The sequence below is a fragment of the Macrobrachium rosenbergii genome, chromosome 50, assembly GCF_040412425.1.
Source record: "Macrobrachium rosenbergii isolate ZJJX-2024 chromosome 50, ASM4041242v1, whole genome shotgun sequence".
Lineage (NCBI taxonomy): Eukaryota > Metazoa > Arthropoda > Malacostraca > Decapoda > Palaemonidae > Macrobrachium > Macrobrachium rosenbergii.
In genome coordinates, this window is record NC_089790.1 from 39,067,617 (window position 1) to 39,084,206 (window position 16,590).

General features: G+C 38.1%; 1 protein-coding gene across 1 annotated transcript in view; it reads right to left on the reverse strand.

Annotated features, from left to right (window-relative positions):
• The window catches only part of LOC136832859 (dynein axonemal heavy chain 5-like), a 401,416-nt gene that overhangs the window by 345,233 nt on the left and 39,593 nt on the right, over positions 1–16,590 (reverse strand). The window contains 1 exon segment of the mRNA XM_067094521.1: positions 521–713. Within this exon segment, the coding sequence (XP_066950622.1) occupies positions 521–713 (193 nt within the window).

The window sequence follows — 16,590 nt, forward strand, 5'->3', positions numbered from 1 at the left end:
GTATAAAGTGCAACTAAAAAACTCCACCTCATTACATTAAAAAAGTTAGTATGGTAATCTAAAGTAGACCCTCAGCCGTTATGTATCCTAATTTTACACAACTCCAATTTCCGTTAAGGCTGCCGACCTAGTCTTTTGAACCTAACCATGTTAATTATTAAGGAGTAAAACCAGACTCAAATTCTTAGGTGTCATTGGAGCAGCTCTCGTATTCCTCGTAGTATTACTCAGATTAGTATCTGTTGATACTTATATTAATATCTGTTGAGGGAGAAAATTCTAAAAATGAAGAATATTCTAGGTAAAAAACATACATTGTACATACTCTTCAATTACTTCATGTTGCTAGTGCAAAAGCCTGGGTTTCGTGGGATGAGCATTTTTACTAAACTGATAGTAAGTCAGCCGAATAATAGTATACAAAATTATCGGTGTCCTTTGCACCTTTTCGCTTTCAACCCCATGCCACGATGAACATCATGACTATTTCCTGAATAATTTAACTTGAAAATCCTCTTACCGTGAAGACATGAAGCAAAGGACCTTAAGCCAGCTAACAAGTGATCACGTGCGCTGACTCCTCCAGGCGAATTATCAAGATCAGAAGCGTTCACCCTGACAGCTGGAACGAATATTTTGCTGAGAAGTCTTTCAACCGATCTGAGAACGACAGTTGCATCTTCTCCCGCCCGTATGACCACGAAATTCACTTCCTGTAAACATATTTGGTTCAGTTTTGCTTAAATTACTGCAAAAACATTCAAGATAACTTACATGATGCATAGTAAAGTCATTATATTTTTCTATTTTCTTCTGGGCACTATAGTTACTATCTAACTAAAACTGTTGAGCATGGGTGTGTAGGCACATTAAAGCAAGATAGCAATGATGAGGCTGTTTAAAGCTATATACCATGCTACTCCTACTTTTGATACCGTTTCTGCTTCGTTTTAGAAATTGCCTTCGCCCCACTAGCCATCTAGTGATGGTGTTTTGTATATTTCTCTTTACCAGAGATAGCAATTTCATCAGAAATTTTTGTATCTTACAAAGTCACCTATACAGGCTCTAATTATTTAACTATAAATTTTGGACGAAGATGGGTCTTCAATTTTTTTTTTTTTTTTTTTTGTATTTTCTGTATATTTATATTTAGTCTTTGAATTTGTCGTTGCAAGAGTACTGAGTATGAAAGACTGGAATATAGATATAATTGGTACTGTATATTGACATTGAACATTTTTACACTATTGATGCTGCATTGTGAAAACAATTTTGTTTTGAAATCTTGTTGTGTTAGATGTTGATACAAAGCTTCAAGTGCCGTGAAAACAAACACATGATATTTTTTTTCTCACCTCATTGTGGCACCAAGAACTTTGGTCTTTGTTCATGCTATGAAGTGAAAATGATTAGTACATAACACTTTCATCGACTATAATTTTCTTGAAGAAAAAAGAACAAGATTAAATCAGCAAATACTGACGTAAGAGCGAAAACACATGGAATAGAATAATCTCAGCACTAAAAAAAAAAAAGTTGAAGAGGTTAGCTAAAAACCCTGAGAAAAAATCATGAAATCATGAGAACATAGAACAAGAAGAACCAAATAAACAAAAAGACGAAAGTGTTCTTATACCCTTAACCCTGATAGGAAACAACTGAAATGGTTGTTGGCGCAATCTAAAAAGGGAGTTCTCTTAGATGTAGATATAAATGCAAACGAGTTCAAGATGAGAAGCTTCTCTGTGCTGCTGTTTGTGTTACAGGCAATAAAATTTGTCAATGGCAAAGATTACGTCGACGAAATGTTCTGCGTACGAATCATTTGTTCCAAGCCAATGTCTGAAATTTCTTATTAATGTTCTAATTTGGATGGAATATGCACAGGATATGTTGTAATTTTTACCGATACCCTAGATCATCAAAAACTGTTTCACTCTCCCTAATCTAAATTTTATGCAAGTGCTATTTTACTGGTGTTCTCATTAGGATAGCTATATAAAGGATTTTTTGTAAGCTCTATGGTTACCAAAGATCGTCAAGAATGTAATTATAATAACCACCATGTCCTCTTCTCTTCTCAGTTCCTTCAGATTTATTGGATACACAAGTCATTACAAAGTCTAAGCTCCAAATTAAAAAAAAAAAAAATAAGAAATTCTGATTCCTGTAGCAGGATTCAAACCTGCATCTAGAGTATCAGAACAAAGTCATGTTACCCACATGATCACAAGGAAGATAGAACTCGATTGCCACTCATACACACCTACCCCTGCCGAATTCAGATATATTTATTAGAGCTGGACTAGACATACGTTACCTCATTCCAATATTCCGGATGCGGGTTCGAATCTTGCTAGACATGCTAGATTCTCTTCATATTCTTCCATCTGGATACTTGGCTTTGCAGTGACAAGTATATTCAAAAAGAAACTAGGAAGTTAAGATGGCACCGTGATTATTACAGTTACAAACTTTATCTGGTAGAAAGTGACCAGGAGATTATATATATATATATATGTATATATATATATATATATATATATATATATATATATATATATATATATATATATATATATATATATATATATATATATATATATATATATATATATATATATATATATATATATATATATATATATATATATATATATATATATATATATATATATATATATATATATATATATATATATATATATATATATATATATATATATATATTATATATATATATATATATATATATATATATATATATATATATATATATATATATATATATTGATGTGGTTCTGAGCTGCACCAGAGGTCAACTTTGCTTATTTAATGCCACAGAATGATTCTTATTGAGATTCACGGAACTTACCATGGGGCTAGTATCATCTAACTTCTAGCTCTGGGTTCAGACAAAGCATATTAGGGAAAAATGTCTGCTTAGGGCCTTCTTCAAATGAGGGAGTGATAAGGTAAGCACTTAGGGTTCATGTAATTAATTATATTTACATAAAACACAATCAGAAGAATGGGGATGATAATGGACAGGGGAAAAGAGTCCTGTCAAGCAGATCAATTACACAGTAGATGAAAGATCCAGAATAATGCACAAAGAGGGGACCCCACTTCAAAGGGCACCACAATGGGGACACGGTGGTTAAGCCGCTGTGCACACATGAGATGATGAGATAGTTCCACAGCAAGCACTCCTATCTGCAATAGAGAATGCAACAGTTACTAAATAGTCAAAAGTGTAATTAAAGGGAATCAAGGGGGTTGCAGTGATGGTGCCAAGCTACTTAATCATGCAACATTGGTTAATATTTTTATGTTAATTTATTTATGAATACCGGTCTTACTGAAGTAAATCGCAGTGAGAAAAGAATATAAAATAGTGAGTGAAAATAATAAGATGTGTGACTGACTTGGAAACCTTAATTCGGGAATATTACCTTCTTCAGGGGATGGGTTTCCTCGTTTAAAGGTGCCAGCAACGGAGGGTGATAATGAAGGGGGTCACCACAAAAGTAACTCAGGCTTCTAGACCAGCCACGTGGGAAAGCAATGGGGCAGCTCGAAGGGAGCAAGAGGACTACAAGTGTCCTGGGTAGGTCGTCCAACGTCTCTGAGAGTGATCTGCCCTCGCGGCACCCTTTCGTAACATTGGAGGATTAGGCTACCACTCCATCTAAGTGGCGTTGTCTTTGTTAATACTCCATTTTCTATAGAGGGCTTGCACGTTGTGTTTGGTGGCCATGCTGTCATGCAAGGTCACGCATGCCCAGGTGTCATGGCGCCAGCACGCTTTCTCTTGTGAGTCACTCTCATGCTGGCAAGGATTAATCTCTGTAGGACCGCACCTGGAATTAAGGGCTCGGGCAAGTCACTCAGTCAAAGGGAAGGATAAAGTTTACCCAAGGGATGGGTGAGAGAGAATCAAAAGGGGCAAATTATTTACCTACAGCTTCTTCATTTATTATTAATTCACAAGATGTTAAAAGGTTTACTCTTATGGTTTATTTTACTGTTACTGTGATAGGAGGGCTGGCAAGGAAAAGGTTTCCCTCATTGCGCCTTCCCAACCTAGTTGACATTCGCACCTTAGATTGGGTGGGAATGGCTACAAAACATCAACTCGACTGAACAAGCAAAAAATAAACTCTCTCCAGACTCCCTTGGGTTATACTATCATTAAAATTTAACAATTCTGCACAGAAAAACCATTACAAAGCAAATAACATCACTTATGATATTTATGCTAATGCAGAATGAATTGTGCTGCTACTAGTTAGATTATTAAGGCAACTGATTGTTATGTTACAGCAGCTTTAGTCTAAGGATGAACATAAAGTTATTCACAAATAATGTAGTAATATAAAATCAAAGTTAGTAGGTCGTTACTAATACCTTATGCTCTCAGTAATAAGTAACCTTGTAAACAAAGTAATGCAGTTAGTCCATCTTGAAGAGGCTTGTGTTAGGTGATGCCACAATACTTTTACACAGCAGAATGGTGCCACGATTGGTGCTAAAATCTATGCATGCCAGAGGCACTGTCATAAGTACAAGATAATTAAATCTAAGTCAATTTACATTACTCTTGAGCTCTTGGCTCGTAATAACAAGGAAAGAGGATAGGTATAAAGAAGGAAGTATCCTACTCCTTAGGGATGCCAGGGTTGGCACACTGAAACATGACACTTACTTTGGAAAGGAGTGCCAAGTTATGGCCAGGAGGGGGTGATAACAGCAATTTACTAAAGGTTATTACAAGTGATGCCCAGACAGGACATCAGTTATCTTGTTATCTGTCCCCTTTATGTGTTCAATCCTCCAGTTATAATCTTGGAGGTCATTACACCAGTGCACTAGGCACTAATTCTGATTTCTGAAGGTAGTAAGGTACTTAAGGGGGTTATGATCAGTTAAAATAGTTAAAGGGAACTTATGGTCTGCGTGATAAGATTCAAACTGCTTCATAGCTAGTACCCAAAAGTTCTTTCTCTATGGTGCTATATTTTGACTGGGCAGAATTTAGCTTTTTGGAGTAGTAGGCTACTGGATGCCTAACTCCATCCTTCTCTTGGGATATGACTGCACCAATACCAACATCACTGGCATCAACTGCCAGACAGAAAGGTTGGTCTTAATCTGGGGTGTGGAGAACAGGCTTGCTGATGAGGACGAGCTTTTAGGTGGTCATATGCCTTCTCGAACTTGGGCGGGCACCAGAATGGTTGTTTCCCTTGGAAGAGGTTGGTTATAGGGGCAGCAGCATCAATGAAGTTTGGGATGACTTGGCGGAAGTATTGAACCATGCCTATGAACTGCTGTGTCTCCCTCTTTGTTTGTAGGTATGGCATATTTCGAATGGCTTGAATGTTTGCATCCTGAGGCATCAGTGTGCCGCTTCCAACAAGATGGCCAAGATAAGTGATCTTTGCCACCCCGAATTGACATTTTTTGAAGTTGATGACCAGGTTGGTTCTTCGGGGGGCATCAAGGATTTTGCAGAGGATTGCCAGGTGCTCCTCCCAGGTATGGTCGTATGTCACTATGTCATCGAGATAAATGACACAATTCTCGATTCCTACTAGGACCTTATTCATCATCTTTTGAAAGGAGCTCAGTGCATTCTTTAGGCTGAAGGGCATCATTTTCCTTTGGTAAATACCTTTGGAGCTGATGAAGGCGGTCAGAGGGGGCAACTCCTCCGATAGGGGCACCTGCCAATATCCCTTTTTGAGGTCTATCTTACTTAGATAAGGAGCACTGCCTAGGCTGTCCCAGCACGTCTCGATCCTCGTAACTTCATCTAGATCCTCATAACTTCGTTCAGCTTTTGGTAGTTAATACAGAGTCTGTCCCCCCCTCCTTCCTAGGGAACCAGGACAACAGGGGAGGACCACTCGCTATCGCTCTTTTCAATCAGGCCAAGTTCTAGTTGGAGCTTGACCTTTTCCTCGATTCTTGTGGTCTTGTCTGGGCTCACCTTATAATAGCCTTACGCTATTGGAGTGACACCTTCCCGCAGGTGTATGGTGTGTTCTGCAACATTCATGCATCCAAGATGATTCTGTGTTACTTGTGGGTGCTCGCTTAGCAGCTGGAGTAGGTCTGAGCGTTTGGCATCATCTAATCCCAAGGTGATGAATTCTATTTGCCACAGGATCTCCGAGTTGATCGAGGGCGCTGCCACTGCGGTGACAGTACCTATGACTGTTCCTGAGGTTGAGGGGCTATCTTCAGTCGTCGTTGATTCTTGGGAGACGTAAAGTTTCATCAAGTTTACATGAAGCCATTTGGCCTTCTTTTCCTGCAGTTCACAAGGTAGTTCAGGGCTCCTCGTTTACCAAGCACCTTATGAGGCCCTGTGAACTGGGTCTTGAGGGGGCATGTTGCTCCTGTCCGGAGGACTAGGACTTGGTCGCCAACTTTGAAAGAGCGAGTTTGTGCTACTTTATCAAATTTAATCTTGGTTCATTCCTGAGAGGCAGCCTCCATTGCCTGGGCAACTGCCCACGCAGCTCAAAGTTTGCACTGTATGTCTGGTAGATCTCTCGCCTATTCAGCTTTTGTTGGCTCGGCCCAGGAGTCATATAGTATGTTGAGGGGACCTCGGGTAGCATGAGCATAGAGCAACTCAAATGGACTGTATCCTAGGGTTTTGGAAGGGGCTTGCCGAATAACGAAAAGGTTGTAGGGGGAGGTTTTCCTCCCAAGTAGCTCCTCCTTCATACTCAAGTTTAGCCAGGGTGGCACCTAAGGTCTGGTGAAAGCGTTCCACTGCTCCTTTGCTCTGCGGGTGATAAGGCATTAAGTAAATGTGTTTGACACCATGGCTGGCCATGCTGTCCTTGAATTCTTTGGACATGAAATGACATCCTTGATCAGTTTGGATTGCTGCAGGGGAACTGAACCGGCTGAAGAACTGGATTAATGCTTTCACTGCATTTTTGGAGCTTTCACTCCGAACAGGGATAGCTTCAGGATAACTCAAAAATCTATCAATAATTGTGAAGCAGTGGTCATTCCCAGTTTTACTCTTGAAATGCCCCTGGGGTGTGTAGTAGTCTATGCAGACATCTTAGAAGGGATTCCCATTGGCAGGATGTTCCTCACTGGGGCTTTTGGTATAACTTCTTTTGGGTTGCCAGTTATCTGACATGCAGGGCATGATGCAACAAAATCCTTAACAGATTTCCATAGGCCAGACCAATAGAATTTACCTTCGATGATGCGGGTTGTCCGGGTGACACCGAAGTGTCCACCAATGCCATCATGTGCCAAATGGAGAAGGTCTAGCTGCAAGGACGGAGGGACCACTACCAACCGATGAAGGACGTGAGCAGGCTCAGTCCTCCCTCAGGTTACTCAGTAGAGTACCTCATCCTTGAGGAGGAAGTCATCTTTGACTAGGTCTCGTACCTTGTCTTTGGTGGCCGTAGCTTCCGAACAGTGGTGCCGTAAGGTGACGTCTTCTGTCTATGCCCAGATAAGCTGTTCCTGGCTCAGGTTAGGGATGGCTGCACCCGCCCCCTCAATGAGGAGGGCGGCAGCAGGTTCAGGAGCAGGTTCACTGTGGGCAGTGCCAGGTGTTGCTGTCATGCATCTTAAGTGGACCAGGGTATTTCTCTATTGGACTAGATCCTGTCTCAAGAGAAGAGGATGTCCAGTTGCAAGGGATCGGACTACCCTGAAGATGTGTTCCCGTTCTTGAGAGAGATCACCAGTAGTAACCCTAAGGTGAACCTTGGGGAGATCCTTAGCATCTCCATCGATCCAGCAGATATTCATCCACTCATCCTCGTGGATGGTGGCACTGGGTGGCACGCTATTGCGTACGATGAGGCTGACTTCCGAGCCAGTGTCCTTGATGTTCGGCAGGCTCTGAGGGGGAGTGGAGCCGTCTAGAGGCTCAACAGTTACAGCATCAAGGCAGATCCTCTCGGTTGGTTGTCCTGACTGGACAACAGTCTGAACTGCCTTGGTGCTTCAAGCAGTGCCTATAATTTGCAGACATGTGGCCCTGAGTGCCACAGTCTCAATAAACCTCCTTGCTGTAGTCCCTTTGGGGCTCTGCCCCATGGAAAGGAGTGGGCTTGTTATTCTTGGTTCAATGACCATTGGTGGGTTTATGCTGAGAGTTCCCATTTTGGAGTTTCACAAGATTCTTCGGCTGGTTCGTCACTTTCAGATGGCACTGTTCAGTGAGGTGCCCTGTCTTCTTGCAGTGTCCACACACACTGGCTTCCTTGGGGGTGTCTATTCTTGAGAGAGGGTTGAGAGTGGCTTGAGGAAGGCACTTAAGGGTATATTTTTCGCTCGTAGGAACTAAGATGGGGATGGTGTGTATCTCAGCTGTGTGCTAATTGACAGCACTTGGGTACCATCTTAGGGACTTTGTCACACAGGTCATCGAGCTGGAAGGGTTCGAGTATTTAGTCAACAGAAGCAGCTTTTAAGGAGTCAAGCCATCGCTTCAGGGCCTTGGTCTTCTTGAATAACCATTCGAACCAAGTTTGATTGGCCTCTGTATGTAGTCGTCGCCATCGTTGTCTCCACCTGTTGGTTTCCTTGGTCAGCTGGACCAAGAGCATTAAAAGTGGTAGCTCCCTCTTCTTTAAGGTGTTTCCCCATCTTCTCAACATGGTTGAGCCAGGCTTCGGGCTCAGCCTCGTCCCATTTTCTGATAAGGGTGCTGACACTGCTGAGAGTCATGTGGGGGAGGAGGTGACTGGGTCGTGACTTCCTTGGGCTGCAAGGGCAAGTTGTTGTTGCCTTTCCTTCTCCTTCTCCTGTCTCTCTGCTTCTTCCCTTTTCTCCTGGGCCAATTTTTCTTTCTCCTTCTCCTGTCTTTCTTTCTCTTTCTCTTGTCCCTCTTTCTCCTTCTCCTGTCTCTCCTTCTCCTTCTTCTGTCTCTCTGCCTCTTCCCTTTTTTCCTGGGCCAATCTTTTCTTCTCTTTCACCTCTCTTTCTTTCTCTTTCTCCTGTCTTTTTGCCTCTTCCCTCTTCTTTCTCTCTCTGCTTTGGCAGAGCCTACTCTCTCTTGGACCCATTTAGTCAGGGCGTGACCTGACATTTCCAGTTTCTTTCTGATGTCCATGTAGAACTTGTAATCATCGTTCAGGGAGGTTCTAGCTGACTGAGCCATTTTGTGAGGATGCTTTGGTGGGTGTGGCCCTCGGCTACGCGAATGGGGTAGGTGTCAGTGGTGGTACCACAAAAAAGGAGGAGTGATCCTTCGGAGGAGGTGATCACTCAATCAGAGAGGAGGTGGGGAATGAAGGACTGGGGGCAAATGGAAACCCAAATCAGTAATTAAAAAATTGAAATGAATTTTATTTGTTTCTCTGCTACGTTACGTTAAGTTCTGAAGACTTAAGGGCTTGTAATGAGCAATGTCAGGGTGTCTTGTAAGACTCAAGTTGCTGGGGGTGAGTGATTCAGGGCATCTTGAAAGACTCAGGTCATCCGTATGGAATGGATTAGGGTGTTTCAAAAGATGTAAAGGTGTTCGCGATGCATGATTCAGGGTGTCTCGAAGAACATGAGGGTATTCGTGATGAACAATTCAGGGTGTCTTGAAGGACATAAGGGTGTTCATGATGAACGACTTAGGGTGTATCAAAGGATGTACGGGTATTTGTGATGAACGATTCAGGGTGTCTTGAAGGACATAAGGGTGTTTATGATGAATGATTCAGGGTTTCTCAAAAGACATAAGGGTGTTTGTGATGAACAATTTAGGGTGTCTCGAAGGGCGTGAGGGTGTTCGTGATGAATGATACAGGGTATCTCGAAAGATGTAAGATGGTTCATGATGAACCATCCCAGGTGTCTCGAAAGACTCAAGGTTGTTCGTGATGAACTATTCAGGGTGTCTTGAAAAGACGTAAGAGTGTTTGTAATGAATGATTCAGGGTGTCTCAAAAGACATAAGGTTGTCCGCATGAACTGTTCAGGGTGTCACAAAAGACTCAAGGTTGTTCGTGATGAACTATTCAGGGTGTCTCGAAAGGACGTAAGGGTGTTCGTAATGAACGATTCAGGGTGTCTCAAAAGATGTAAGGTTATTTGCATGAACTATTCAGGATGTCTTGAAAGACTCAAGATTCTGTCATATGAACTCAATTTGTATTCGTTAGAAATGATTTTGGGTTGTCTCATAGGACTCACTTGTATTTGTTAGGAATGATTTAGGTTGTCTTGTAAGACTCAGATGGGTTCGTTATGAATGATTCAGTGGTTCATCACAGTAATCAAAGTAAGCCCTAGCAAAGGTTTCAATTTGCTAAGAGACTTTGAAGTGGGTAGGGGGCTGTCACAGTAAAGGGGATTACGCATGAATTGTACAACTGCCATGTACAAAAGTTAAGACGTTTAACTTTGTTCAAAAAGGAAATGAATACTTGGATTGATGAGGGAAATAAGCCTATTCTAATACATAGAATTTGTGGCGACAGGTATAACAGTGCTTAAATTTACCATGCATAAGGCAGGATTAAGCTGCCTAAGGACCATGTGCACGAGAAAGAAAAGAAATTATGTTACTTTACTAGACCTATGGTTGGCGTGTGATTGGTTGTCCGTGTCTTACTCTGCCCTTGTGGGTCGCGTGGTTGGTGTTGACAAAGACTAAGAGCACGCGTTGTTTGTTATGACGTGTTGCGGGTCACGTGATCGCATTCATCTGGGTTAAGTCCAGGATTCTTTATCTCGTCTGGGAGGCTTCTTGCAGTTAGAAATGATATGGCATTCATTTACTGACTTATGGTCTGTTGCATATGAATGGAAAAGGGGGACCTTATTCGTGTTGCGAGTTCATTTATCTAAATTCCAAATTTCTAGTGGACGTTACCTTTATGGGAAAATTTCCAGGGCTTGCTTGTCCCATGCAAAAATGCACTAGATTTAATTAAAGTGAAGCCACAAAATTAGAGATTTCCTACCAAATCCTAACGCTTCCTGTCATGCGTAAGCAAGCAAGAGAGAAATGTAATTCAGCAGACGAAAATTGTTGGACGGCTGTTACTTGCAGTCCGGTAAATGTGCCTATCTAAATTTCAGAGACCACAAATTGTCCAGTTAACATGGGGAAGGAAATACAAGCTATTTCCTGTTTTATCAGTTGAATATTCACGCCACTTCCCTAGCTACCTATCAGTGAAGACATACAGGGCTGACATGAGTTAGCAACAAAGCTTGTGGATTGGTTAATGCTCTCTCTTCGCTATGACTAATTTTGCATGCAGTCCTTTTATTCGTACCTAATATAAAAGTATAAAATAACAACACTTTTACTTACGCTGTGGAACTGGCTCGTTTGTGTGCTTATTTACAGGGGCTACGCTAAAGTTTTGTTTCTAGTTTTGCAGCCAGTTTTTAGCAATGCTATTCAGCTGATGGTGTAATTGCAGGGTTTCTTGCAATAATGCAATTGCAAGATTCTGAGCATCGGTTGCCACTGATATGGTTTTGATCTGGACCCGAGATCAATTTGGCTGATTTAAGGACACAAAATTATTCTAACCGAGATTCACAGAACTTGCCATGGAGGATGGGGTGACAGTAGTAGCATCGAACTTCTAGCTCTGGGTTCAGACAAAAGCATATTAGAGAAAAATGTCGGCTTAGGCTTTTCTTCAAGTGAGGGAGTGATCAGGTAAACACTTAGGGTTCACATAATTAATTATAATTTCATAAACACAATCAGAAGAATGGGGATGATAATGGACAGGGGAACAGAGTCCTGTCGAGCAAATCAATTGCACAGCAGATGAAAGAGCCACGATGATAAACAAAAAGGGGGGGCCCCCTTCAAAGGGCACCACCATGGGGATACAGTGGTTAAACCACTGTGCAAACACGAGATGATGAGACAGTTCCACACCACACACTCCTATCTGCAATCAAGAATGCAACGAACTAGTCAACAGTGTAATAAAAGGGAGTTGAGAGAGTTGCACTAATGGTGCCAAGCAACTCGACCCTGCAACACTGGTTAATACATTTACGTCACTAGTTTACGCACTTTATTTATGAACACAGGTCTCACTGAGGTAAATCGCACTCAGAAAAGATAATAAAACAATGAGAGAAAATAATAGGGCACGTGACTGACTTCGAGAACCTTAATTGAGGTACATTACCTTCTTCAGGAGATGGGGGTTTCCTCGTCTAAAGGAGCCAGCAATGGAAGGTGATAATGAAGGGGTCACCACAAAAGTAACTCAGGCTTCTAGGCCAGCCACGTGGGAAAGTAAGGGGCCAGCTTGAAGGGAGCAAGAGGTCTGCAAGTGCCCTGGGTAGGTCGTCCAACGTCTCTGAGAGTGATCTGCCAGCACGGAGCCCTTTTATAACGTTGGAGGATTAAGATACCACTCCATCCAGGTGGCATTGTCTTTGCTAGTACTCCATTTTCTATAGAGGGCTTGCACGTGGTATTTGGGAGGCATTCTGCCTTGAGAGGTTATGCATGCCCCAGTGTCATGGAGCTAGCAAGCTTCCGTTCATGAGTCACTCCCACGCTGGTAAGGATTAATCTCTGTAGGACCGCACCTGGAATTAAGGGCTCGAGCAAATCACTCAGTCAAAGGGAAGGGTAAAGCTTACCCAAGGGATGGGTGAGAGAGAAATCAAAAGGGGCGAATTATTTACCTACAGCTTCTACATTTATTATGAATTCACAAGATATTAAAAGATTTACTATTATGGTTTGCTTTACTGTAATTGTCATAAGAAGGATGGTGAGGAAGAGGTTTCCCTTGGTGCAACACACACACACACACACACACACACACACACACACACACACACACACACACACACACATATATATATATATATATATATATATATATATATATATATATATATATATATATATATATATATATTATATATAAACTAAACTGGGTCCTTGGTGTGGATGAGAACTGGGACAATTTATTATTATAGACTGCATTCGGTACCAAGGGGGTCCATGATTATGAACAAAAGGAAAACTACTGGAACTTACCTTAGAATCTTCCTTGATTAATGTAAACAATGAAGGTCACCGATTTGGAATTAGAATTCTTTTACAATCAAAAGGGGTTTATTTACAAAGAATGGGGCAAATATGTGAGATAAAAAATGTAACGATTAACAGACACATAAATCACATACGATATATCAATAGTGCAGTAATTTACAGACACGCAATGTAAATATGAGAGGCCAGAGATACAACAATCCCCATTAACACAAGTAAATCTGTTCTGCTAAAATGCATCAATTCACAGGCAGTAATACATTGGAAGGGGTAAATTACAGGATAATGGACATATATATATATATATATATATATATATATATATATATATATATATATATATATATATATATATATATATATATATATATATATATATATATATATATATATATATATATATATATATATATATATATATATATATATATATATATATATATATATATATATATATATATATATATATATATATATATATATATATATATATATATATATATATATATATATATATATATATATATGTATATATATATATATATATATATATATATATATATAAGCATATAAAAGCTAAAACATCCTTTAATATCCAATTCGCTCTACCTTGGAAATAATATATTTTCATATATGTTACCGAAGGAGAATTTTTTAGTTGATAATAAGTTCGTCGTCCCGTTGGCTCAAACCAACGAAAAACAAGAACTCAGGACTACAGTGATGCCCTTACCCACACGGCCAACAAGTGAGGTATAAGTTGATACCGGCTCCCACATACAAATCCCCGTCGAACTCAGGTATTTGTATTTAGAGTCGATATCAACCCACCTCTGCCATGCTGACCATGTAGTGCGTTTGTCGCATGCAGCCATATTATGACTTTTTATCACATCACCGTGATTCATACACAAGCATTAAGCTACAAACATCCTATAATATCCAATTCGCTCTACCTCGGAAATAATATATTTTCATATATGATACCGGAGGGGAATTTTTTAGTTGTTAATAAGTTCGTCACCCCGTGAGCTCGAACCAACGAAACACTAGAACTCAGGACTACAGTGACGCCTTTACCCACATGGCCAACAAGTGAGGTATAAGTTGATACCGGCTCCCACATACAAATCCCCATTGAACTCAGGTATTTGTATTTAGAGTCGATATCAACCCACCTCTGCCATGCTGACCATGTAGTGCATTTGTCGCACGTAGCCATATTATGACTTTTTATCACATCACTGTGATTCATATACATGCATTAAGCAACAAATATCCTTTAATATCTAATTTGCTCTACCTCGGAAATAATATATTGTCATATATGTTACCGAAGGGGAATTTTTTAGTTGATAATAAGTTCGTCACCCCGTGGGCTCGAACCAACGAAAGACAAGAACTCAGGACTACAGTGATGCCTTTACCCATATGGCCAATAAGTGAGGTATAAGTTGATACTAACTCCCACCTACAAATCCCTGTTGAACTCAGGTATTTATATTTAGAGTCGATATCAACCCACCTCTGCCATGCTGACCATGTAGTGTGTTTGTCGCATGCAGCCATATTATGACTTTTTATCACATCACCGTGATTCATATACAAGCATTAAGCTACAAACGTCCTTTAATATCCAATAAGCTCTACCTCAGAAATAATATATTTTCATATATGTTACCGAAGGGGAATTTTTTAGTTAATAATAAGTTCGTCGTCCCATGGCTCGAACTTACGAAAGACAAGAACTCAAGACTACAGTGATGCCTTTACCCACATGGCCAACAAGTGAGGTATAAGTTGATACCGGCTCCCACATAAAAAATCCCCGTCGAACCTAGGTATTTGTATTTAGAGTCGATATCAACCCACCTCTGCCATGCTGACCATGTAGTGCGTTTGTTGCACGCAGCCATATTATGACTTTTTATCACATCACTGTGTATATGAATCTCAGTGATATGATAAAAAGTATATATATATATATATATATATATATATATATATATATATATATATATATATATATATATATATATATATATATATATATATATATATATATATATATATATATATATATATATATATATATATATATATATATATATATATATATATATATATATATATATATATATATATATATATATATATATATATATATATATATATATATATATATATATATATATATATATATATATATATATATATATATATATATATATATATATATATATATATATATATATATATATATATATATATATATATATATATATATATATATATATATATATATATATATATATATATATATATATATATATATATATATATATATATATATATATAAATATATATATATATATATATATATATATATATATATATATATATATATATATATATATATATATATATATATATATATATATATATATATATATATATATATATATATATATATATATATATATATACATATATATATAAATATATATAAATATATAAATATACATATATATATATATATATATATATATATATATATATATATATATATATATATATATATATATATATATATATATATATATATATATATATATATATATATATATATATATATATATATATGTATATATATATATATATATATATATATATATATATATATATATATATATATATATATATATATATATATATATAGTGTATATATATATATATATATATATAAGTGTATATATATATATATATGTTATATATATATATATATATATATATATATATATATATATATATATATATATATATATATATATATATATATATATATATATATTTATATTTATATATATATATATATATATATATATATATATATATATATATAGTCTCGATTAGGTGGCTACTTAGAAATCTTAGCTTAATGATAAATAATATTGCCAAGACCAGGTAGAACATTCTTTATTGTACGAGCTTTCGAGTATAAAACCTCATCATCAGGCTGAAGAAACCGACAAGGATGAGAATCAATAAAATTACAATAAAATGAATTGTCATAATAAATCTTCAGCAAAAATACTAACGAAATATATAAAATGTACAAGTAAATACAGACTAAAAGGGTGAGACGTAAAATAACGAAAAATTAAAAACACAAACATAAAAATATGAAAATAAAACTAAGGTGAAATGTAAACAAATTACCACTCACAAAGTAAAATATTTAACGACTTAATTGAGTACCTACTATGAAATTACACGATAGCTAGTTGAATACCAGACGAGTTGTTGTTCAATTCGGGCTTCATCTTTTTAATAGTCAGCGACTCTGAAATTAAAAGGTCAGTCTATTTGAACAAAAAGACAGTACCCGAAAATCCAGGTCAGTGAAAGGATGGTCCTGTGCTAAACTGTGTTCTCTAATGGCAGAAAAATTGGTTTGGAAAGGGGAAACCTAGTTCTAATAGAAAGACCTCTGTGTTCCAAAATTCTGTGTCTGAGCCAGCGGGAACTGGATCCCACGTATCGCAGAC